The sequence below is a fragment of the Mytilus edulis genome, chromosome 1 (genome assembly GCF_963676685.1).
Source record: "Mytilus edulis chromosome 1, xbMytEdul2.2, whole genome shotgun sequence".
Classification (NCBI taxonomy): domain Eukaryota; kingdom Metazoa; phylum Mollusca; class Bivalvia; order Mytilida; family Mytilidae; genus Mytilus; species Mytilus edulis.
The window spans coordinates 45365862-45393601 of NC_092344.1; the positions used below are offsets into that span (position 1 = coordinate 45365862).

At 33.0% G+C, this 27740-nt stretch overlaps 2 protein-coding genes across 3 annotated transcripts in view; both read right to left on the minus strand.

Moving 5' to 3' along the window:
* Positions 1 to 5312, minus strand: part of LOC139512844 (inter-alpha-trypsin inhibitor heavy chain H3-like) — a 36188-nt gene extending 30876 nt beyond the window's left edge. Inside the window, exons 1-3 of the mRNA XM_071300775.1 lie at positions 5101 to 5312; positions 867 to 1024; positions 406 to 516 (exon numbers count right to left, since the gene is read on the minus strand). Coding sequence (XP_071156876.1) covers positions 406 to 516; positions 867 to 1024; positions 5101 to 5178 — 347 coding nt within the window. The 5' untranslated portion in view covers positions 5179 to 5312. The remainder of the gene's footprint in view (positions 1 to 405; positions 517 to 866; positions 1025 to 5100) is intronic.
* A 6640-nt stretch (positions 5313 to 11952) lies between these two features.
* LOC139512853 (inter-alpha-trypsin inhibitor heavy chain H3-like) overlaps positions 11953 to 27740 on the minus strand; it is a 34087-nt gene continuing 18299 nt past the window's right edge. For both annotated transcript variants that reach the window (XM_071300794.1, XM_071300786.1), the window contains exons 7-12: positions 26873 to 27576; positions 25238 to 25328; positions 24163 to 24339; positions 17875 to 17988; positions 16780 to 17145; positions 11953 to 13513 (exon numbers count right to left, since the gene is read on the minus strand). In XM_071300794.1, coding sequence (XP_071156895.1) covers positions 13272 to 13513; positions 16780 to 17145; positions 17875 to 17988; positions 24163 to 24339; positions 25238 to 25328; positions 26873 to 27576 — 1694 coding nt within the window. In that variant the 3' untranslated portion in view covers positions 11953 to 13271. The remainder of the gene's footprint in view (positions 13514 to 16779; positions 17146 to 17874; positions 17989 to 24162; positions 24340 to 25237; positions 25329 to 26872; positions 27577 to 27740) is intronic.

The following is a 27740-nucleotide window of genomic DNA, read 5'->3' on the forward strand; positions in this document are numbered from 1 at the left end:
GAAAAAAACCTGTTCAACTACTTTTACAAGGCGAAAAAGAAAGTCGAATCGTGAAGCCCGTAAACAATATCTTTTTAATCTGAGCATGCAAATTGAAGAGTATGTTATACATTTTACAATAAACATATTCGCAGATCAAAAACATTTATTTTGAGAGTCCCAGACACTATATTAGTGGACAGTTTTTCCACTAATTCCACGTGTTTTCAAGTTGTAGTCAACTCGTAGTATCAAACAATGCATTGTAGTTCATTGAGTCGATTGGTCAGTTTTTCAAGGCCGTATTGGCCTTGTGTTTTGGAAATTACTATGCAAATATATATATATATATATATATCAGGAAATCTAGAGTTCTCAACCTGTTTAATTTAAACATTTAATAACTTATTGTGTGCGTGTACTTACTTTTGTGCCACATGTCCGGCACTTTGACCCTTCTCCTTTGCTGTATCATATTTCTCTTTCGCTTTCGCTTTCTCGTTGATTTCTCCGGGATACACCTGTCCATCAATTTCCCTGAAAAAGTTACAGCACGATCTATTAATATTTAAAAATGATTATAGCTAATTTTCAGATGGTAAAAAAAGGTAGTGTGACATTTTTAAAATTTTATTGATTTTTCAATTTTATTTATTAATTAATTGTAATTGCAGTCTACACGAATTAAATTTGCGCTCTTATGAATCAGTTTTGCAACGTTCCCATGAAACATTTTAGGTTTTGTTGAAGATTCTTTTGTTAAGTTAACAGACAATTGAATATGTGATTCAAATATTTTGTTTCTAAAGCTGAAAGGTTACACACGTGACGGACAGATACATTAATGTCCTCGTTACTTTTTGTCAACATCAAAATTTTAAACTTACATAACAAATTCTGTAATAAATGCTGCATTTGGAAGAGTGACTTCAAAATGAGCTTCAACTGAAGCGTTTGCACTGTTAGCAACTTTGCTGATTACTAAAGTTGTTGCAAATCGGAATTTCACATCAGATTTTATGTGCATATAATATATTCTAGGATTCTGAAAAACAAAATAATATACCATATGCATGAATATTCATTTTACTATGTAAAGCGGTCTTTACGATTTTCGTCAACGAAACGGTCAAATGAATTAAAGATACTGTCATACAAGACATTCTGCAAATAACCACATAACAGAACGAAGAGAAATTGACTAATGTTGTTTTAATTTTAGTTTTAGGAAGAACAATTACAGTATTATTAACCCCAAGCGATAACTTCGAAGGCTTACAGACATGTCGTTATGTGCGTCCCCTCCCCAAGTTTTTGTTACACAGTAGTAAAAACAAAAATACAAAATAAAAAATAAACTGCTTTAAAATTAAAAGTTTGTACGAGATTGAATTTTGTCGGTCTGCCAGACTAATATATAATAATTGCACATTTGGTAGATGCAACATGTATGTTTTCATTTAGATGTACATAAATTAATATCCGTTGAGTTCGAATATTTCATTTGATTTTATGATACTAAATATTGAAGAAGAAATTATTTTCGCATTCACGTAATTAAATGTAATTGATAAAACATGTAAAAAAAATTGTAATTCCTACTTTGTTTACTTCAAGCATAGGCTGTATTATTTATTATATCGTTAGAGCCGTAACAGAAACTGCATTTCACATGACATATATTCTAGAACATAACACAAATATCATGCAATTATATTCCCGTGATAGAATGTTGACGCCGAATCATTAGCAAAAGCTTGTGGACGGGCACTAGGAGGGATGATTAAAAAAAAAGTTTAAGAACGTTGAATTTAAAACAGGAAACCTGTTTTGAGTTGTTTGTCGTACCAGTCATTAACTATTGTGCCGGTGGTTGGGAATTTAATATATACCACTCCATAGAAGCTGTACAAAACTGTGATGTTATAATCTTGTTGGGAGACACAGATTTGCACCAGTTGTTTTTCATGAACACAAAACAATGATGGTTACAGCCCATTTTTTAAAACGATATAACTTTAACGTACACGATGGAAACGCCTTGTCGAAATGGACAATGATAGACTAACGAAAAGGAATAATAAAACATCCGGTAAAGTAAAACTTTCATCAGAAGAACATTTTTCACAAAGTGAACATGGACTGTTGCAACGCAAAGGAGTAGGGGCTTTAATGGCCTAAAACGGCCCCAGATTTACATGATAATAAAGATTCTAACAGAGCAGATTTTTCTCCATAAATTATTAAAATATGAGTCAATGATTAAAAAAAAATGTTTTTATTAAACTAAAAAAGGTTCAATGACGTCACAATAGTAGGTGCAAATGACGTCATAATTGGGAAAATAAGCAAAAATACAGAAATTTTGATGGTTTTTCTAAATTTTGACCACCGCACCATGCTTGCACCAATTAGAAATTTTAACATTTTGACAAGTTCATACATATCAAACTTCAGATAAAAAATCTTTTTGGTGCAAGGATGGTGCGATTGTTTATTTTATATTTTTCATAGCCAAGCGGAGCAATAAAAAGCTGAAATTTGCTGTCCAAATTGGACCTTTTCATCTGACAAAGTTTAGTTTATAGATTCTTTTGCCAATAGAAACTTATTTTTTTTGTTTATGAATGTAAAGTGTATTCCTCATTATATTTCTGTAAGTTTATCTAGTTAAATTTCTTTAAAAAATCCGACAGCAATGAACTTCATGTGTAAGGGAGTCAATAACAATTTCGAGGACATTTTTTTTTAATTATGTAATTTTTGATAGACCTTCAATATAACAAAATCTGTACATTTCTGATGTTTTTGCTAATTAACAATTCAAAATCTATTGTTTGAATGGGGCAATCTTCTCTCTCTGGTATTAGGGTCAGATCCATGGTTTATCTTACGAAAGGGGGGGGGGGTGGATTATTTTACTTAAATTTCAGTAATTAGCGAGAAATACGAGGTCTATTTTGAAAATGAAACTACCTATATTCCAATTGGATGTGTCTTTGGGGGTAATGTGCATAGAGAACAAGTTCTATAAAATTTGATGGTAAGAAAACGGAAACGGCATAAGGTAGACTATCCATATATCCGTATATGCATATAAGTACGTCTGAGCCAGAGACAACTCTACAACAGATTTATCCATTGGATCACCAGCAGTGATGGTGATACATGGCTGTGTACATTATGTATACACAACTCGTCTAAACATCAACCTTACAATGTAAGATCTGTAAATTTGCTAGAGGGTGTGGGGTGGGGTGTGGGTGTACTTCAATACTTCATTGATAGAGGGTGCCACTGTTTTGTCACCTCACCCAGTTTTACATTTTGAAAATATATACCTTTTCATAAATTGCGTAGGAAAAAAAGTTACCTTTATACATATTGATTTGGTTTCATGAGGTTGTATGTAAAAGAGTAATAGCGTCAAAAGAGAAAAATTGGTTGATAAAGACACAGCGGGAACACCAAACAAGTTGACAGTCAAAGAAGTTATGGGATCTTTATTATCTGATAGATTTCTTAACTTTTCACTTATTCAAGCTTGAAAAGGTGTAAATAGAAGTACCCCAATCCCTTCCTGAAACATAATTACTGTAATGGAAATACACTTTAAAAAACACCATGTGTCTGTATCTATTTATTTAAAATAATTAATATAAAGATTTCTTAGCGCTAAATGTGTCTTGTCTTAAATTATTCTTCTTGTCGCTGATAAGTGAGACCCCTCCCAACATCAGATGCACAATCTGTATATATCAGTAATACCCGGTGAGTTGTGTTGTTTCTTGATGTTTCAATATTGCTTTCCCCCTTAATATTTACCTTGGAGTTTGTTTCTTTTTACAATTTGCATCTTAAATTGCCTTTCTGTTGCAATATATTTAAAATCAAATCTTGTAAAATAGAAAACAAATTGCGGTTGCCATGGGCACAGATGTGTTGCTAGGGAGAAACAACAGTGAATTTGGCAAAAATGTGCAATTAATTATGTAATATTCAAATAGTGTACAAGTGTAAAGTTCACTACATGCTAAACAGGTTTAATTTCAAATATAGATACATTAAAGCTGTATAATAATCACATTTGATGAGTTTAACTCCGCCATTATAGTGGTTGCTAGGCAACAGAATAAACTAGCTAGACCCTAAATTCAATTATTTTCAGAAGGTCTATGGTATAGACTGACAACATGACAAATTAAATGAAATTTGGGGGTGGGGCCAAAAATGGCCCTTATAGCCCCTAGTCCTTTGAATGTAATACTATGCAACATACATTCAAGTATTCAAAACAAAAATTACGAAATACTGTGTAAACGATTGAACTTTTAAAAACTTTGCTCTTCCAAAGTTAAGGAATTACATTACGATTAAAAATAAGTAAGAGACTGAACTTTATGTAAAAATGATTATCCAGAAACAAGAACGATCAGTTTTGGCACAATTTCGCTGTGGTATACACCTATGTGCATTACATCCGGGCGATTTAGACATTAGGTTCCTGATTAACGTTTAAACGCTGCTTTGTTGAACAATTTTGCCTTTTTAACTTTTTTGGATTCCAGCGTCACTGGTGAGTCTTTGTAAACATTTTTTCCAGACCCGGTACATGCATTTTGCTAAGGTCAAAATGTTGGATCAAACCTGGTTTTGTAGCTAGCAAAACCTCTCACTAGTATGACAATCGCATACAAATTCATTATATTGACAACAATGTGTGAACAAAATAATCAGACATAATAGGTAGACAATGTCAAAAATAAGGGTAAAACAGTCAACATTATGTTATAATCTTAATTTCGATAAAAATTAACAAATATGACACCAAGGAAACACAAAAAAAATATGAACAAAACACATTAGCAAAAATTAATGTCAAGAATATAAATTTACAGTAGCACAATAACACCGAAACATTGACTTCTATAATAATTTATTCTTGTCCTCAGCTTAAATACACATTTCCATAAGACAATTCAGACCAAGTCGTGTATATGAAAGTATTTAGTTACGCATAATATGAATTTTATATCGAGAAAGCATCAGTCACAATACGTACCGCTTGACACATTAATTTTTTGAAGCATGACCTTTCACCCGTACAAATAAACTTCTTACCTGTGTTTCTGAATTTACAATCTGCATAATCAAAAAAGAAATCACTATAAGTGAATGAAGAAACATCGTCCCGTCCATGTTCAGTCACTGTTGGTTAACAAAATTAATAAGCATCTATAAAACATGAATTATGTAGCTGCAGCATGCTAATGCCGACAACGTATTCAAAAACCCAGAACACTTAGTTCGCGGTAAGAATCTGAAAATACTGTGTTATACTAAATCACAATAAAAACAAACAAATGTGTCACGAAGGAAACCCATAAAAGAATTTAATCAAAACATTTTTTTTTAGCAAAAATTAATGTCAAGGATTTAAAAATTTACCGTAGCACAATAACACTGAAACATTGACTTCTATAATATTTTTTTCTTGTCCTCAGATAAAATACGCATATTCCTAAGACAATTCATACCAAGTAATGTATATTCAAGTATTAAGTTACGCATACTATAGATTTTCAAATCAAGAAAGCATCAGCCACAATACGTATAGATATTTGTTTTTGCTTAACACATTTATTTTTTGAAGCATGACCTTTCACCCGGACAAATAAACTTCTTACCTGTGCTTCTGAATGTACAATTTGCGTCTTCAAAAAAGAAATCACTAAAAGTGAGTGAATAATCATTGTCCCGTCTATGTTCAGTCACTGTTGCTTAACAAATGTATAAGCACCTATAATACACGATTTATGTATCTGCAGGAAGCCAATGCCGACAACGTAATCAAAAACCAAAAACACTTAATTCTCGGTTGAAATCTGAAGGTCGTCTCAAAATAATATTAACCTGTAGTTTTTCCAAGTGTATTTTTATCATACTTTAATCGTGTTAATAGCTCAAAGGTAACTTTATAAATCGAACAACGGAATTTGTTTACTAGTTACAACACACGACAGTCAGTATTTTTAGGATATAGTACGCTGTGCGGCCAATTCGGAATATTATTGCCCAATTAAAATACTAATTACTCAATATTATCATGAACAAAATTTTCATATGTTATTTTTCCTGTAAAAAGGTAACTCACGTTTTACTTCCTCTTTTATAGATACTAAGTAAGCGAAGAACTATGAGACAATCCTTCAAATTTTAAGGTAAACATGTTTAAAATGACCAAAACGCAAAAACAAGTGATTGTACTTTAATTCAGATAGAAACCTTTTATGTGCCATAACTTCTAAGTAAGAAGAGACAGAAGGCCACTTGGTTTAGTACATTTTATTTTCGTAGTTTGAACATTTTGTTTTATATCTTTTTGTTAAAGTATCATATACAACCCATCTCAATTTGTCCGCATGTGTTTATCGAAACGAATGTACAAGTTTCAATAATATATGATTCGTGACTGATTATCAAATGTTTTCCCTAAGTTCATCCTTTATTATTATACAACACTTAATTTGTTTGTAGTATTTACAGATTTATGTCTTTTGTTGAAGTTTATGTCGATAATAATCTATACAGGAATTAGCATTACTCTTTACGTACATACATTTATTGCTATCAGGGGTGAATTCTATTTCAGCTTTTGTTGGTTTTCCCCTGATACATTAAATGGAATTCCCACAACTGATTTGTAGACAAGTGCTACTTAATATTAAAGTGTACTTGTACCTACGCTGAAGGTCAAACATTTCACTTTTCTGTATACGTGATGACAGTGATGGGAAATTAGTATTATTAATAAAGCTTTTCTTCTAATGTAGCAGAAATGAGTGTTCCCACATCTTTGAACAAAATAGTGAATGAAAATTATACACTTTGTGAGGAAACTTTCTTAATTATCTAATATTTATTGGAAAGTTATTTATTATGATCTCAACGTCGTCTGACGAAAAGATAACACTGTTATTGGCCTTCATTTTGCATGCCCTTTCCATCAAAACATATGCTGTGAAATTTAAAAAAATGGAGGCATTATAAATATAAAGACAGCATTTTCAACGAAAATTAAAGCATCTGACCAGAAGATATATTGTTGGTTATTGATTTCAATTCCGTTATGTGAAACGATGAGCTGAAGAAATAGAAAGACTGGGTGCTGATTCGCATGGTGATTTTCATATTTTGGTATATGCCATATATATGTTATTATTTCAGTGCATGATTTAAAACTATGGGTGCTGCTTCAGGATTATTAAATTGCACATTATATCCTGTAGCCAATTTAGTTAATTTCTTTTCCTGATTAGTCTATTTTTGTAATATTTATCCTGTACCAAGTCAGGAATAGGACAGTTGTTATCCATTTTCGTTTGATTTTGCCATTTGATTAGGGACTTTCGTTTTTGAATTTTCCTCGGAGTTCAGTATTTTTTGGTTATTTTACTTTTGACGTAGCTCCGTACCTATACATCCCGTCGTCGTGCTTTTGTGCTATGGTAAGTTTTTGTATTCTTTCGGGTTTGCTTATGTGGTTTGTTTAATTTTATTGCTTTTCTTTGTTAACCTATTTGTTTGATTTTATAGCTATTAAAATTATAACACAATGTTGACTGATGTACCCCTGTGGTTTACAGTTTTACTTATTATATCTGTTAGTTTTGTTCACACATCGTTGTCAATGTAATGGATATGTATGCGACTGTCATACAAGTGAGAGTTCAGCTTGCTATAAAACCTGATTTAATCTACCATTTTCTACATAAGGAAATGTCTGTAACAAGTCATGAATAAGATAGATGTTAATCATTCGTTTGATGTGTTTGAGCTTTCGATTTTTACATTTGATAAAAGACATTCCGAATTTAATTTTCCTCAGAGGTCGGTATTTTTGTTTTTGTACTTTTTTCAAGAATGATCTTTCAAAGTCAAAAAGGAATCTTTTGATGAAGGTACTTTATTACAAGATTACGCCTATGTGGTTTTTTTTTGTAGTGTAACTGGAGTATACGTGATATTGCATGCTTGTCATTCAAAATGTATTTGTAAATAGTATATAGTTTCCGTTAAATAAAACAGCCTTTTACCATATACCGTACTCCCCCTTAAGACTTTACAAGATTTTTGAAAATCACGATTAACTTTGCTTTAAAAATAAGAAGCGCACATCTATGACATGTAAGACAAATACATAAAGTTATTTGGTTGATATCTATGTTGTGTTGGAAATTGAATCCGAGGAAGAATCATTTTTCGGTTTCTTTGCGATGTTTTCATTGTCTCTCAAGGTTGCCAATATGTTGGTAAAAACGACATTTCTCGTTTATGTGGCCTTTTTAACTTTTTTTGATTCGAGCGTCACTGATGAGCGTCACTGATGAAGAAACGCGCGTCTGGCGTAAATGCAAAATTTAATCCTGGTATCTATGATGAGTTTATTTATTCACATGTTTTTTTTTAAACACCATAAACATATTTGTATATTTATCTTATCTATTCACAATTTTTCCAGCTTAACTATAGGGACCACAAAAATGAGAAGAAAAAAAAGTTGATGAATGAGAATATTAAATAGTAAAACCATATCAAAGTCCATAGAAAATGGTGTGTAAGTACGTACATTAATGGAGTTAGCAATAAATTCAAAAAAAATAAACAGCCATGGAAAAGCAATATAAGAAAGAAATAATCTCTTGAAGGCAAACTTTGCAACGTCAAAAGAAGATGCCCTTTTCGACTTAATTTAACTTAAAACAAAGAGTAAAATGACAAAAATACCGAACTACTTGGATAATTTTAAACGGAAAGTCCTTTAGAAAATGACAAAATCAAAAGCTCAAACACATTGAACGAATGGATAACAACTGGTATTCCTGACTTGGTAACGGCATCTTCTAATGTAGAAAATGGTGGATTAAACCAGTTTTTTTTATTAGCTAGCAAAACCTCTCATTTGTATGAGTCTCATAAAGTTCCATCGTATTGACAACGATGCGTGAACAAAACGCAAAATAAATGGTGAAAATCGCTACTAAATGGTATTAACCCTATCAAGAAGTCGCCGGACTATTTCCTCCATATGTAGATTTTGTCTTGCTGATATTTTTAGTCTATATAAGTTTCTATTTATCTGTAATAACTTTTCGGATATAAAGCAAAAACGCAAAAAACAAATGATGCATATGTTTTTTTTTTATAACTGGATGGCTAGTTGTTAGTATAAAACTTAATATGTACATATACTTCCCAATAAAATTCTATAATTTGTCCACATTTAGATGAAATGTAAACTTTTTAATTGTTTGTTTTCAGTAAACAATCCGCAGATATGTTTTCCGTATGCAGGTGAACTCAGCGTGATCTTTCTCGTAAAAATCCGGTGGTCGCAACACGCATGGATCTGTCATTTAAATAAACTATTATCTTATTGTACATTTTACTCTTTGTTGATTATTTACTATAAATGTGACAATCTGTAACCTACGGCTTCAAAACACGAAAATTAATTAGCTGTCATATTTTCACATCATAACAGACCGAGAGAAAAAAAATACGGTTATACGGTATGGATGCGTAAAGATTATAAATCGTGCACAGAAGACTAAGTTGATGATATATACATGCATTTGTTCAATAATTTGATAAACATTATATTTTCACCAGTAACTCGTTTCATATTACTTGAATTATTTCATAAATACAAAGATTTGGTTTGCCAGTTTATTTGTAACTATTACATTTATTGACCAGCAAACAAAAATTACATATTAGACTCTAGTTTGAAACAAAGATCGTCGATCTTTTAGCAGAATTCTATGTTTCAACCAAAATTATCAATATATTTGAAGTTGTTTTACGTTAAATGTCAACAAAATGTAATGTCTTTCTTTAAACGAACGTATTGTTTACCTTGTCAGACTTGTAGTAGGGTGCCCAGTATCGAAAATGACGTCTAGTTAACGAGTTCAAGTTAACAGATAACACACGGCTACATTTATATGCAAACTATTGGAAAATCATTATATTTTCCAATCATGAAAGTCGTCGTAAACTCCCGTGGTCACGTTTTTCAAAATTTTGTGGTTTCTTATGGTACACAAAGATACCTCATCGTACAGGCCATCTTCCACGAAAAATAAAGTTATTGCTTTCTGTGTTACTTCTTCAAATGATACTTATCATTTAGCTTAAAAATTAAATTTATCATATAACAAAAACTGAGAAAATTTATATAATCTAAGTATAAGTATTTCATGATTTTAAAAGACTATTTTTTAGATGAAATTTACCACAATTTGAACGAAAGAAAGTATATTGGGTGTTACTTTCACGGGATGTCTACTCTGATTACACCAATAAGACATTGTTCATATGTGTGCCAAATATCTTACGTGTATTGTTAATCGTTGAGAAGAAAATAGCAAGGTAAAACAAAAATTTAGTGATAATTCTGCCTTGATTAAAACACGCCTTTTCTTGTGCCGTTTTGTAGCCTACACTCTCAGGTTATTTACTAGGACAATTGTCACTAACTTCATTTCTCTGTTTTGCTTGTTGTATGGTCGATTTGTATGTTTTGAATAGTTCAGTTATTTTAAAGATCGTTGTATTGTTTTAGGAAATATTTTTTTTGTTGGTTTTTATAGTTAGGTCTTTCCACTTTTCTGTGAAAAGACCTATTGTATTTGTTCTGATTATTATTATTTATTTTTTTCCGCCAAATTTTGTCCATTGATTTACGATTTTTGAACAGCGGTATACTACTGTTGCCTTTATTTGTTCTAGCGATAAATGTTTGTCTTAATTTTATAAGTTTTAATGTTCCATTGGTTTCTAACGCCTTTTTTGTTTGCAATTGATTGTAAAATACATCGGTGCTGTACATAACCCTCTCCCTTGTTATATTTTTGGAATGCTTATAGCCAATTATTGCTCATTGAGTCATTTGTATATGTAGGAGGGGTGTTTTACATGTTTTTAATAGACGTTTCGTTTTCTTTACTTTAGTCCCCCCCTTTTTCTCCGTTTGCAGTATTTTTTTCTTCTGTAAAGCAAAGCTAAACACAGAGCTTTATATTCACCCAAATTCGACCGTTAATTTCGAAACAATTCATTTATAAAATAGTACTCTTTTACACCCAATAACAGAAATTTTATATTTACCTAGAACACCTTACTATCAAAAGACATGAAAAACACATTTTGTTTTCGACAAATGATTAAAGTTAAGATCTTAAAAACATATTTAGATCTTACTTGTAACGAATTGAATACATACATTTCAAATTTAGAAATTGAAATACGTCAAGGGTACTGTTGCTTAACAGCTGTTTGAAAATTTCAAATTTGCACCCTATATGCAAAAAAGTCAATTTAAAGTCTTTTTTGGCGATAAAAATATAAAATAAGTTCTAAATGTAGATGCAAATGATATTTTTCTATAAACTAGTTGTTTTTATTTTGCTCCAAAAGCATATATGTATGAGATACAGGCTATCTTAATGTGACTGTGCACTTTTCTTGAATTTATGCTTTACCTTTGACCCCGATTTACAAAAAATCGTGACCACGGCAGACAACGACGACAACGGTATTTCGATGAGGCTTGTTTTTCTCTTTCTAATGATATAAAACATAGCCGTGTTTTATTCCGTGAAGGCAAATCGATCAAATTTGTTTATTGGGCACCCTACTATTGGTGCAACTGCCACATTTTTCATGAATCGAACATAAACTGAGGGTGTCGCAAGAAAATTATCTGACAATAATTCGATATGAGGAATAAAATATTTCAAAAAAATACCATTAAAAATTCAATTTGTAACATTACTTAAAAATGTCAGAGAATTTCATGTAGTGCTAGTTTAACAAAATTTCCAATAACATGACTTATTTATACAAATAAACATTGTTTCCATTGGGGTATATGCCCATGCTTTTCTAGCATGAAAGAAATAAACACCATTTTTCAAAACTAGATTTAATATCTTACATATACAATACTGTGCTGTTATTTTATAATTTGTACATACCAAATTTAAAGAAGATACATGTAAATCATATATATAAATATTATAAATTCAATATGAATTCCTGTCTTTCACGGAATGTAAATCTTGTCACCTAAGCTTCCAGATATCACCACTCTATTGAAAGAATATATGCTGTGGATCTTGATATTGGAGTAAAGCTAATTAATTATAAATCAATATTCGTTAAGACAAGACTTATACTTCGCGACGATCATTGTCACATTTATGGTTCTTGGAATTTTAACCATACTTTAAGCAACAAGATTTCACCTATTTGAAAATATTTCACCAATTTTGATTGTTTGAATATATACAATGTATTCGCATTATTTAAAACTACCATGGTTTCAAAAATTTAACAAGTTTTCCTTTACATCTCGACAAACAGTAACATAAAAAAAATGGAGATTGATTGTTGTAGGGTAATAAGAAGCACACATTGATGTGTTATAAAAAAAACTTTCTATTGATTGTTCTATGGTGTATGAGGTGATAATGTAATATATGTATATTCATATCATATTTAAGATTGCTGTCTCGGTGATGTTGACTAAATCTCTCTCTGTATTCTTCTGTGTGCTTTTGAATAAAAACAAATGCTTCTCCAAATATGAGAACTTGCATTAATAATGGCTACAAAAAGAGGTCAATACGTTGATAATAGGAACTGATGACGTAGTTCTAGCAGTCTTAACGCCATATTACATAGCATATTAATGACATTGCCATTGAACAATTCCAATACAATGAACTCATTTAACTCACTGAGATAAGGGTATTTCGAATAATAAACAATTTGTTACTACATCCCTTGGATGGTGTAAACATCCCAAAAAACGTGTATGGTGTAATGTTGTGTGGCATATGGTGTAATGGTAGAAGGTGTGCGTTGCTATGGTGTGGTGTAAGGGGAATGGTGTAATGGTGTAATAGTGTAACGTGCAATCGGGAATGTGTGAATGAATGGCGTACGACGTTTGAAACTATGCAAAATATTGATAAGAACTGATTTTAATTTTATACATTAATTTACAATATTGTGTTCAAAATTTCTTTTTTAAAAGAAAATAAATAATTTTGTAGTCACACGCTTTTTTTTAAATTAAATTGCGTTATGGTGTAATGTGTAAGGTTTATAGTGCAAAGGTATAACGTGTATTGTGTAATGGCATATGGTGCATTACGTAATGGTGTATGATGAATGGTGTAATGGTGTATGGTGTTAATGGGAAGTTCACTCCATCCAAGGACTTATGCATAACCAATATCAGAAATGAAATAATCTTTCAAATCACCATCTAAAAGTCCTTCAGTTTTCTTATGGATATTCCAACACCAGACCATTTTGCCAGTAATTATATCTGGCTTCTTATGTAGAATGGCATTAAAATGAGTTTTAGTCATATTTTCAGTCTCTCTAAAGTGTCCATGCTCTCTTCCTTTTTTGTCCAGACCAATCTTAAATAGTGTTGTCTTTTTATGAACAAACTGACCTGAAATATATAATACAAATGTTGTTAAGCATGTCATCAACTATATTTACAATATAAAAACTATGATGTGTCTTAGCGGAGAAGATACCCGAGTTCAAACTCAAAGATCAAAAATAACTTGACAACGCCAAGACTGAAAAAGAAAAAGACAAACAGACAAACAATAGTACACGTGACACAACATAGAAAACTTTAGACGGCGTGCACAAAGCTGAGTCCACAAACGTAACGTCTTCAAATTACTAAAATCATTTAAAAGACGTCGGCATTTCCCCTCAGAAAACAAGCGCGTAACAAAAACACTGGACACTTAGTTTATCACATAACTTTAAATATTTACGTTCAACATATTTCTTTTTTCTTTCGAACAAAAAGTGCAGCAAATGCACATTATGGAAATATAAATAAATATATGCTAAGAGCAGTGACATGGAAATGATTAGCGACTATGTCGTGGACCCTTTTCAGAAAATAACTTTAAAACGTCATTTCTTTAGATTGTAACATAAAAGCTGGACATTAAAAAAATTCAGGTGTTCAGTCTGGACTATCGAATCATTCATATTTTGTAGATAATGTTAAACCTCTGGCTATGCACATTTGGAATACCAAGTTATTTGGAAAATAAAAAGATTGCAATTACATATTTTTTCTTGCCGATTCTACCATTTCGATTATTAGTTCTTCCAAATTTCTACTTCTTACACATATCGAAGATCATTCAAAACTTATCTATCATGGTCGTTTTGATTTTTTTGCGATGAATTTCGTGTGATGTCCGAGTCCGAATCCGAACAATTCTATTATAAGAAAATGCAGGAAAATATGTTGAATTTGTATAAGTTTTAGGTCAAAAACTCTAATATATGCTTATTTAATGTTACAAGTTACACCGTATTTTTGCCGTTTTCTATATGTCCGTGTCATGCTTAATAGATTAAATTTTAATTTACCTTACTAGTAATGTGGATTTTAATGGCATGCATTCATCATTTTATCATAAAAAAAATCTTATTCTTATTCTTATTCAAAAATATTTTAAACACGGTGGAATAAAACTATCCAAAAAGCGCATTTTACAGTTGCCGTCAACTTTGTGCACGCCGTCAATTTAAGAATAAACAACACCAACCCCATCAAAAACAAGGGGTGATCTCAGGTGCTCCGGGAGAGTAAGCAGATACTGCTCCACATGCGGTACCTATTGTGTTTTACTGTTATTATTTTAAATGAACATGTAATAAACAAAAGTGTAATACAGTTACTGAATACATCCAGCATGTCCAGTCAAGTCAATATGTTTATATTAATACAAACCAGAAGTAACAAATATATGGTCACTCATGCCCGTTCGACACAATATAAGTAAAATTTTGGCATCAAATCCTTGCAATACTGATAGACATTTTCAGACTCACTCCATGCACGATCTATAAACTGGTATCTACTCGTTCATGAATTCGTAGGTTATCTTTTGCGTTACAGTAAAAGGTATAATGTTTTTCTACTTTGCATTCCAAATACAGTCATTTAAATCCAAAATAGACTGACTTGATTTTTTAATTCTTATGCTTATACAAATGCATCATTATATAAAATATAAATAATTATATAGTTGGTTTTTTTCTTGCAATTCTGATATGGCATTCTTTAAATAGTCGATTGCAAAAGAGAAAAAAATGAATCCATGTGATTAAGTTTTAGCTATCGTAGATTAAATATACTACATGTTTGTTTCCATTGCAAATACTTTTAAATTCACGTTACCGATTTTATGACGTTGTTGATTTAATTTTCTACTATATTGTATGCCCTTAATACAAAACTGCTAAGAACCTTTTTTTTATTGGCTTTTCATTGTCCTTTTCGTACTTTTTTTAGCTTCTTACAATACTACTTTTAAAAACAATTATCATGGCGAACCCATGCCTTTTGCAAAATAAAGCTTGGATAGTCTTTTCCTGTGGTATAAAATTCAATGTATTTCGAAAAATGAAATATTTTGTGAGAAGTTAATTTATAAATATGATCATATATATACTAGTAATAAAAGCAGTATGTACAAAAGTGCTGACTCCTAAATTGGTGATATCCGCATGGTGTAAGCGGCCAGAAACCGTGGATTTGACATAGTGGTTTTAACAAAATCATTATCAAAGATACCAGGCTTATATATGTGTACGCCAGAAGCGCTCCGTCTACACAAGACACCATCCTAGTGATGCTCCAATAAAATAATTCAAGGGCCAAGTAAAGTACAAAGTTGAAAATCATTGAGGGTATTAAGAGATTTTTTTTAAGTTATTAATATTTGCATAATAATGCCTGTTTAGCAATGGCTTTAATTGTGTCATCCTGTTTGTAGAATTGTCTTCAACAGAAAGGAAAATTCAATTCGGAAAGACTTGTATCAAATGGCAAAATCAAAATATCAAACACATCCAACAAATGGAAAATAACTGTCATATTCCTGACTAGTTACATGTATTTCCTTATGTAGAAAATTGTGAATTAAATCTCTCACTTGTTTGACAGTCGCATAAAATTCCTATGTATTGAAAACTGTTTATAATGTGTGAACAAAACAAACGCACATAAAAGGTGAACAAAAAAGTCAAAAATAGGGGAATAGCAGTCAACACTGTGTTATAGTCATAATCACTATACAAACTTACAAATATGTCAACAAAGAAAAACAAAATGACATATAGACAAAGCACATAAGCAAAAACGAAACACACGAATACAAAGAATGACCACAGCAGAACAACACATTGGCGGGATGCATAATTACCGAGCCGTGCAAAAAGGATATTACCAAAAACAGGACAAAACACTAAAGGTTAATAATTTTCAAAAACAAATAAAAGAACACTATAACACGTTTTTAAGATGATATACAACGTCAGTACCTTGAATCTTTACTTAAAGACCATCATGTATTATTTTTGAAGTTACACGGTCATGAAACCTTCCAATGAACTTTTTTTTAGAAAAAGGACGATCGTACGTTCTTTTAATCCTAGTTCATCAACTTTCTGCTCAGACACTGGTGACGTTTTATAAATTCTAAGTAGCAGCTGCAAGCTCTTAAATACCGAATGACTTGATAAACTGACAGACTATAAAGGGTTTGATGGACAATCAGGAAATTATCAATTTTTTGTCTTCCTATGCCAATGATTTAAAATGCAATTGAGTTATAGATTCATGAATATGTAACTTCTGCTTATCTGTAATTAAAATCTAACAAAATTGAACCTTACCTAAGATACCCCCGGCTATGTTTGATATTCCCGATTCTTTGTCAATGTACATGTTAAGGTGGTTAACATTACGATCAGTCCCTTCCTTCATAAGTCGACGGATTTCAACAATGATGTCATTTCCAAAATCAATATATACTGTTCTATCATGAAGTTCATTTCTGTTCACGTGTATTTTTATTCCTTCCATTTCAAAGACGCTTTCGTCATTCCAAGATAATGCAGCTCCATTAAATATAATGTCATCTGGTCTTATGTAAATGCGTGATGCAGGGGCCAAGATAACAAGTTCTCCAACAAATGTTTTAAACTCTCCGTTATTTTTTTTAGCTGTTGATCCAATAATTCCAGCATTAATAGTTATACCTGTTTAAGAAATGAATATAAAGATTATTAAAGAAACTGAAAAATATTATCCGGAAATGTCAAATTGGTATCCACGATAATTATCAGGCTAAACTGTTATCCTTTGTTTCGAGTTCATTGCGATTGCTGCAACGTATTCTATCAACAAACGTTGATCTTTTCAGGGAAAGGACCTCATCTTTATAGCGGTATGTTAAATTAAAGGAGTCTGTTAGATTTATTTACTTGAGAAGTTTCTGTATGAATTCTGCCTCATATAGATATAGGCAAACATTAGCATGAAAAGAGGAACACAGAAATGCCGACTGTCAGTGGAGAATACATGAATCAAGGCATTTTATGGATCAGATATATATTACAGAACAGTAAAAAAGTCATCTGATTGACACTCTCCAAAAATAGATAGATTTTCAGTTAATTTACAGCTTGATTTACATTGCTGATACAATAGCTATAGATACTTTAGAAAAATGTTTAATCTTTTATAAGTAACTTTGGGCGTTTTGGTACTTTCAAGATACTTGTAGTACAAGGTTTTTATTTCAGAATCAAATCAACAACATTTCAGTTTACGAATCTAAATATTTCTGTAGATAAAAGATGTATGCGTTGAAATAATTACACTGAAGAACTAGGAACACTAGAAACCCTTTTTCATGATCTAATGCGTTTCATTGCACATGTTCTAGTATCCATGTATCTATCAAATAAGCAAATGACAATGCGTACCTGCGATTGGATCTTTCAACATACGGATGACATCTCCGTCACGTGCGTCGACATCAAAGCATATCGGGAATTTTATACCATTTATCCTCAGCATAAAATGTGGATCTCCTCCACCTGAAATGAAGAGAAAGATTAAAGAATAAAACACCAAGAATACATGGAGAATAAAAGATACAGATTAATTTCAAGACATGTTCTCAGATCAAATGTAATAGTTATCTACCAATCGTATAGTTTAGAACGCCTGAAACTAGAGAATCATTGAGCCTGAACCGCAAATTTTATCACATTTTTAGCGTTTATATGATCCAAATTCAAACCAACTTATGATATCATAATCAATTAAACTAAGTTGAGCCAGTTAGGATGGGACCCGGATGCACTCTGCTAAGGAATGGCAATACAATCTGAAACTTTTGTGGAAATATATAACATTGATAGATAGTTTGTTTTGTTCACGTACACGTTCCAAATACACCGTTAGATTGCGCAAATGAAAGAATCCCATATAATATTAAATTTTTAGAAAATCAAGCAAAGATTAATTTTGGAACCCCATTTTTGCCAATTTTTTGTGCCTAAAATCGAAATGCTAAATCCACGTTTAGAATATCAAGAATCCATAAAAATTTAATTCTTGTAAAAATCCAAAATCAGTTAAATTTTGGACCCTCTGAATCGCAATGTGGATAAACTTGAAAACCGGGTCCAAAAATAAAACTAGATTCTACTTGGGTTTTTGAAATCATATAAAAAAATATAAAATTTGGCTAAAAGTAACAACACTTGGCCAGCACCTCACAAGGAAAGGAACATTCATGCTATGTTTGATTTCATTCAATTCAGTGGTTCTTTAGAAGAAGACTTTTGTATGCATTTCCCATAGGGTCCTATGTTAAACTAAGTCCCCCGCTGGCAGCCATCTTGGATGATGGATCGGCTACAAAGTAACAACACTTGGTCAACACCTTATAAAAAGATTCATGCCATGTTTGCTTTCATTCCATTCAGTGGTTCTCTAAAAGAAGACATTTGTATATATTTCCAACAGGGTCCTATGTTAACCTAAGTCCCCCGCTGGCGGCCATCTTGGATGATGGATCGGCTACAAAGTAACAACACTTGGTCAACACCTAATAAGGAACATTCATGCCATGTTTGGTTTCATTCCATTCAGTGGTTCTCTAAAAGAAGACATTTGTATGCATTTCCCTTAGGGTCCTATGTTAAACTAAGTCCCCCGCTGCCGGCCATCTTGGATGATGGATCGGCTACAAAGTAACAACTCTTGGTCAGCACCTCATAAGGAACATTCATGCCATGTTTAATTTCATTCCATTCAGTGGTTCTCTAAAAGAAGTCATTTGTATGCATTTCCCATAGGGTCCTATGTTAAACTAAGTCCCCCGCTGGCGGCCATCTTGGGTAATGGATCGGCTACAATGTAACAACACTTGGTCAGCACCTCATAAGGAATATTCATGCCTTGTTTGGTTTCATTCCATTCAGTGGTTCTCTAAAAGAAGACATTTGTATATATTTCCAGTAGGGTCCTATGTTAAACTAAGTCCCCCCGCTGGCGGCCATCTTGGATGATAGATCGGCTACAAAGTAACAACACTTGGTCAGCACCTCATAGGAAAAATTCATGTCATGTTTGGTTTCATTCCATTCAGTGATTCTCTTCATTTGCATGCATTTCCAATAAGGTCCTATGTTAAACTAAGTCCCCCCGCTGGTAGCCATCTCGGATGATGGATCAGCTACAAAGTAATAACACTTGGTCAGCACCTCATAAAGAACATTTATGCCATGTTTGATTCCATTCCATTCAGTTGTTCTCTAAAAGGAGTCATTTTTATATATTTCCCATAGGGTCCTATGTTAAATTAAGTCCCCCGCTGGCAGCCATCTTGAATGATGGATCGGCTACAAAGTAACACTTGGTCAGCACCTCATAAGGAACATTAATGTCATGTTTGGTTTCATTCCATTCAGTGGTTCTCTAGAAGAAGTCATTTGTATGCATTTCCCTTGGGTCCTATGTTAAACTAAGTCCCCCGCTGCCGGCCATCTTGGATGATGGATCGGCTACAAAGTAACAACACTTGATCAGCACCTCATAAGGAACATTCATGCCATGTTTGGTTTCATTTCATTCAGTGGTTCTTTAAAAGAAGTCATTTGTATGCATTTCCCATAGGGTCCTATGTTACACTAAGTCCCCCGCTGGCGGTCATCTTGGATGATGGATCGGCTACAAAGTAACAACACTTGGTCAACACCTCATAAGGAACATTCATGCCATGTTTGGTTTCATTCCATTCAGTGGTTCTCTAGAAGAAGTTCAAAATGTAAAATGTTAACGACGACGACGACGACGGACGCCGGACGACGGACGCCAAGTGATGAGAAAAGCTCATTCGGGCCAGGTGAGCTTAAAATAAAGATACACGGTTATAATCAGATTAAGAACGAACCAATTTAGTTTTTGTTGAAATCCAACAAAGTTTAATTTTGACCCTTTTTGAATTTTACTCGGAGTATTTTTGTGTTTTTACTTTTTACATCTGAGTGAGGACAAATTTGAATCAGACCATTAAATTAACAAGAGGCTGTCACAACGACAGCAAACCGGATTTATTAACATTTATTTGTGTCCTGGCAATATCACAAGAACCAGTACTGATGAATGGTGAAAGTGAAAATCGTCAATATCAAATTTGACCTCCATTTTGTCATCAGTATCAACATATTAAAATTTGAAAAGCTTAGATTGAATGGTTCAGGAGTAAATGCAACAACGTGAATGGAAACGCCATTTTACAATCTTTCAAGAACCATAACTCCTGAACAGTAAAAGTCAAAATCGTTATTATTGAACTTGACTTCTATTTTGTCATCAGTAACAACATATTAAAATTTCAAAAGCTTTGGTTGAATGGTTCATGAGAAAATGCACGGACACTACAGGAAACACCATTTTTCAATCTTTCAAGAACCATAACTCCTGAACGGTAAAAGTCAAAATCATCATTATTGAACTTGACTTCCATTTTGTCATCAGTCACAGCATATTAAAATTTCGGAAGCTTTGGAAGAACAGTTCATGCATAAATGCACGGACACGACTGGAAACTCCATTTTTCAATCTTTCAAGAACCATAACTCCTGAACGGTAAAAGTCAAATTCGTCATTATTGAACTTGACCTCCATTCTGTCATTAGTAACAACATATTAAAATTTGGGAAGCTTTGGTAGAACAGTTCATGCATAAATGCACGGACACGACTGGAAACTCCATTTTTCAATCTTTCAAGAACCATAACTCCTGAACGGCAAAAGTCAAAATCGCCATTATTAAACTTGACCTTCGAATAGTTGTCAGTAATAACATATTAAAATTTTAAAAGCTTTGGTTGAACGGTTCATGAGTTAATGCACGGACAACATTTGATTGCCGCCCGCCCGCCCGCCCGCCCGCCCGCCCGCCCGCCCGCCCGCCGTACATCCCCAAATCAATAACCGACATTTTTGTCACAAAAATCCGGTTAAAAATCCAACTATACATGGTTATATTTGGCGTATCAAAGAATCACCAATGTTTTTGAAATCAGACAAATTTTATTTTTTACAATTTGGATATCAACGAGGACCAATTTAAAAACGGTGCCCGATATCTCAAATCTAAATACACGGTTAAATTCAGCATGCAAGTACTAAAGATTACCCAAAATTCCAGAATTTGAACTAAGTCTCATTATCACTGTTAAAGAAATAAGCAATTGATACATAGTATTTCAAAGTATTGTATAGGTCCCTTTTACCGAACGTCTAGTGCCATCAACCCCAAAATCGATCCCACCATTCTATTTTTTGGTATGAAACCTTGTGGTACAGTTTCATAGATATTCATTGATTTATACTCAAGTTATAATTGTCAGTAAACGAGAAAAAAAGTGTTTTCAACACCCACTTCTAAACAGTTTGGGCTACAACTCCAAAAATAAATCCTCACCTTTTGTATGAGATATGGAACCTTTTGGTACAGTTTCGTGTAGATCCGTACAATGTATATACTTATACGAAAGTTATTGAAACAAGAAAAAATCATGTGTTGACCACTTTTTGGTCCCAAATTTCTATTTACAGTTCAGACAAAAACACCCAAAAGCAATTCAAACCTATTTTGTGGTATGGAACCTTGTGTTTCAATTTTATAGTGATCCATACCTTAATAATCAAGGTATTGCCTAGAAACCAATTTCTTTGAACAAGACGACTTCACAAAGCTGACAATTTTACAGCATTAAAGGACCGCACATTTTTGTTTAAAAAAAAGTATCCTCTTCTCAAAATCAAATTCTGGACTGCATAGTAGACATACGTACTTTTTCTCAAAGCAAAATTTGTCCCCCTTAATGTAAAAGCATTTTTCTAAAAGAGGGACAAAAGATACCAGAGGGACAATCAAACTCATAGATTGGAAATAAACGGACAACGCCATGGCTAAGAATAAAACATAAAAAAAAAGACAAACAGACAAATAATAGTACAGAAGACACAACAAAGAACACTAATGACTAAGCAACACGAACTCCACCAAAACTGGGGTTTTTTAACGTTTTTAAAAAATGATTGACCCCTTAGTAAAAAGGGCGCAAGGTAATCCACGCAATAAATACAAGCTGTTTTAGCTCACCTGGCCCGAAGGGACAAGTGAGTTTTTCTCATCACTTGGCGTCCGTTGTCTGTCGTCCGTCGTCATCGTCGTCGATAACTTTTTACATTTTGAACTTCTTCTAGAGAACCACTGAATGGAATAAAACCAAACATGGCAATAATGTTTCTTATGAGGTGCTGACAAAGTGTTGTTACTTTGTAGCCGATCCATCATCCAAGATGGTCGCCAGCGAGGGATTTAGTTTAACATAGGACCCTATGGGAAATGCATACAAATGACTTCTTCTAGAGAACCATTGAATGGAATGAAACCAAACATGGCATGAATGTTCCTTATGAGGTGCTGACCAAGTGTTGTTACTTTGTAGCCGATCCATCATCCAAGATGGCCGGCAGCGGGGGACTTAGTTTAACATAGGACCCTATGGGAAATGGACACAAATGACTTCTTCAAGAGAGTCACTGAATGGAATGAAACCAAACATGACATGAATGTTCCTTATGAGGTGCTGACCAAGTGTTGTTACTTTGTAGCCGATCCATCATCCAAGATGGATGGCTGCCAGCGGGGGACCTAGTTTAACATAGGTCACTAAGGGAAATGCATGCAAATGACTTCTTCTAGCGAACGACTGAATGGAATGAAACCAAACATGACATTATTGTTCCTTATGAGGTGCTGACCAAGTGTTACTTTGTAGCCAATCCATCATCCAAGATGGCTGCCAGCGGGGGACTTAGTTTAACATAGGACCCTATGGGAAATGCATGCAAATGACTTCTTCTAGAGAACCACTGAATGGAATGAAACCAAACATGACATGAATGTTCCTTATGAGATGCTGACCAAGTGTTGTTACTTTGTAGCCAATCCATTATCCAAGATGGCTGCCAGCGGGGGGGGGGCTCAGTTTAACATAGGACCCTTTGGGAAATGCATACAAAAGTCTTCTTCTAGAGAACCACGGAATTAAATGAAATCAAACATAGCATGAATAGTCCTTTCGTTATAAGGTGCTGGCCAAGTGTTGTTACTTTGTACTTTTATCTGTTTTTATATGATTTCGAAAACCCAAGTATAGTCAGGTGAGCGATACAGGCTCTTGAGAGCCTCTAGTTTGTTTTATTAAACTGTTCATGTGCAATTTGGTAAACATTTTGAGAATTATAACATATAACTCAGTTAACATTTTAGAACAATGTCAGATGAGCAACTTTATATAAAATTAAGAAGATGTGATACGATTGACAACGAGATCTCTCTCTCTACCAGAGACCAATTGAGTAACATGGAAGTTAACAACTATCGGTCACCGTACAGTCTGCAACAAGGAGCATAACCAATACCGCATATTAAGCTATCAATTGCATATATACGTTTTACTGAACAGATTGTTATGTTATGAAATCAAACCCAACTTGCTCGTTCTGTCTCAAAACCAATGCAAAAGTACATGTATGACAATAAATAAACAAAGGGAAGTAATATTATGTGTACTCAATGTAAAAGGATTTTTTTATTACACCCCTTTATACCATTTTTTTTCTCTATAAAATGTGTATAAAGGCTTTCAAATATTTCTTCTTGTTTTAAATGTACACACCTCCTCCTCCTCGACTGCCACCACCACCACCACCTCCACCTCCACCGCTTCCTCTTCTTTTACTATAAGCTATCCTACTCGTTGACGAAGAACCACCGGATGGTGTCCGACTAGATGTGCTACCTCCTGATGAATAACCTGCTGTTTTCGGATCAGTTCTAGTATCAGCAAGGGCAACTGTGCAAAACAAAAATAATTTCAAAATGTAAATGTTAAGAATGAGATATAGACGTTTTCAAGTTATCTTTGATCGAAATGATTCAGAAACAATTGAGTTACCCATCCTTTGCAAATTATGCTCAGTATTAATGTCGTAGCAGTAAAACATGTATCTAAAACGACCAATGTTTCCCATTTCAACGCTTCTTGTTAGTTTGTATCATGTATGCGTTGTTTAGTGGTTCAGTTTGGCGTTTTTATACTTTATTTCAACTCCTATACCGTTCTCGAAATATCATTGGTTACAAGCAACCACGTGGAAAACGTGTATAACAAATCTTATGTCATTTCGAGTATCTTATTAATACCCGATCAGTGGGAGTGGTATATTTTAATACACAGCTAATTAGAAGTAGATTTACATTACTTATTAAATAAATCGGTGTTATTCTCAAATCAACAAACTTTTATTTATAACAAATCTACAGGGCAATTTGGAGTTTGGCATAATAAATATGATGAAAAACACTCGTCCAAATGTTGAAGACAGCATGCTGACCACTGGATGTGTCTTTAATTTGTTGTCCGGGTCTCAATTGCGTATGATCCTTTAAGTTAATTCCTTTGTATGTAATCAAAGTTCATGAAAAATGTAATGTTTTTTTCTCATCATCGATTTTCTTTTCCACCATTCTTTTTTTATGAATTTGGATTCACAACAACCCCTTGTTTGGGGTCACGTCGTACATGTCTTTTCGACAAAAGATTTTTTTTTCATTTGATATAGAGGTAAGAAGATGTGGTATAATTGCCAATGAGAAAACTCACCACCTGAGACCAGAGTATAAATATATAATCTTAATTTAAAGTAAACCAAATTGTTTAATGGTTGAATAAAAAATAAGGTTCAACATACGTCCTGCGTCTTCGTTTTCTTCATAAGCTCCGAGATCTCGTTCGTCTGGTTTTGTAACAACCATAGAGGTCAAAGGTGTAACAAACTTGTACTGAAAATGTAAACAGTTCATATGCAATTCAGAGAGTCGAAAGACACCAACGGGATATTTAAGCTAATAAATTGAAAAGAAATAATGACAATGCTACATGTAGGCGAAAAAAAGGACAAATTAAAGTTAAAAAAAAACACAATTATTTTTCTCTTACTATAAAAGTGGCTACGGCTGAGCTCCATAAAACAGGTTAGATTATCAGACAAGGGCAATAACTCCTTTTAGGTGTCGATTGCCAAATTCGTCATCTTGTTTTATTTGTAGATGTTATTTTGCTTAAAAATATTGCCTTTTCTATCTACTATAAAAAAAAAGTTATTAACTCAAAAGTAAGATATAACCAATAAGAAGTCGTCTGAATATTCTGTGTAAAGTGGTGCTTCTAGATTAGTATGTTCAGTGTATTTGTGTCTACCCCCAGGTCAGGAGCTTAAAATTCAGTAGTTGTCGATGGTTGCTGGCTGTCATTTGTGCTTGTAGTTTCAAGTTCGTGAACATATTTTAAGCTTATTGTTTTTCGTTTGAATTATTTTCGTGTTTTGTCATGTTAAGAGATTTTTTATAGCTAACTTAAGGGTGTGGGGTTTGGTCCTTGTTGAAGTCCTATAGTTTTTAAAATTCAAGTCATTAGGAGTTCATTGGTGGCTAGTTGTTTCATTGGCAATCATACAAAGATATCCTTTATATTTTAATCAAAATGGTTGAATATTTAATAGAATAAAATTGTCTTTTAAGGGATACTGCTATAATTTCTTTCATATAAAATGTGATTGATTTATTTTGAGATATTGTCTTGATGGTCACCTTAGGTGACTACATTTGGTCTTAATCTATAATGGTTTTTATGACACTATCAAAATACCTGGAAATGGGAATTTAGAAGCATCAACAGCAAGGTATGCTAGCAAAACAATTTACTAAGAAGTGATGTTGTCTAAAACAAAGAAAGACTGCATGACTTTTTTGCTTTTTTTACTTCATTCAAATACTGAATTTCAATGTTCAGATACGTGTTACAGCTTTTCTGTAAAAGCATGCAAAATAAAACTTTGATCAACTTGCTTGATATGTTTGCTTAGATGTTTGCAAACAATAGAAAGCGGAGTTTCAGTCTGTTTTGTATATACTTGGATTTGATTGGACAATAAAAATTGACATGAAATGAAGTTAATAAAATTGAGAATGGAAATGGGGAATGTGTCAAAGAGACAACAACCCGACCAAATAAAAAACAACAGCAGAGGGTCACCAACAGGTTTCAATTTAGCGAGAAATTCCCGCACCCTGTTTATTACAATGTTTATTATCTGATCAAATTCCAGTATATAGTAAACTGACTGAAACAGACTACCTATCTGTTGTATACAAACATCCAAACAAACATACAAAGCAAGTTGATCAAAGGTTTGCTTTGCATGCTTTTATAGAAGAGCTGTAATAAGAAGAAAAAAATTAAGTAGGAAGAAATTCGAGATACCTTTTTTATATTATGTTTCCTAGTTTTCCACGAGTTATTAAATTAAATGCACTAAATTAATTACCTTCAATGACATTTCTAAAGCCTTGTCATTTAACTTTTTCTTTTCTGCTTCATTGTTTTCACCGATCGCTTTTTCTAGAAGTTGTTTGATTGTTAAATATGCCCATATTCTTTCAGTGATTTTTTCAAGGTCACCAACTTTTGTCAATTCCGGTACTTGACTCTTAATATCCGATTCGAGTTCTAGTTCCACGTGACCATCTACCCCATTGCCAGTAACTATTAAATTCAACACTTGTACGTTGTCGTCTGATAATTTTCCAGCAATGACGATTTCTTTTCCGTTGAAAAACGTATCAAAGTTCATTTTAGTTGCATTTACAGTGACATCTGTATTTTTGTCAAGATATTTAAAAGAAACATTTTGTAAAGCTGATGATGAAATTTCATTGTAAAAGCCTTTTATCTGCAAAGATGCGTCAGAGTCTTCAAAAATCTTGCGAGCAACACCTTTGTTTTTTACTGCAACCTTTTTCACAAATTCATAATCTGCGTCGTTCCCAAAGGCAAGACTGAAAACAGGCAATCCTTTGATATTTTTCTTGTCGATATTGTTAAGAATGTTATCTCTATTTTGTTCACCTTTTGATGCTTGACCGTCAGTTAAAAACACAAGTAATTTCATACGATTTCCTGAAGTTCCTTCGCTTGTTATGGAATTAAGAAACGCGATTCCTCTTAACATAGCAGTGTTAATGTCCGTCCCTAAAAAGAAAAAAAGTCATCGGTTGGAGTATATTTGTTTTTTGTGCATACACGATTCAAGAATGTGTACTCTTTAAAAAAAAAGATAGACCAGGTTTTTTTTCGGTAGATGAGTTCTTCGATGTACAATTAAAAACCCATCCCGCATAAGAGAAACATTGCAA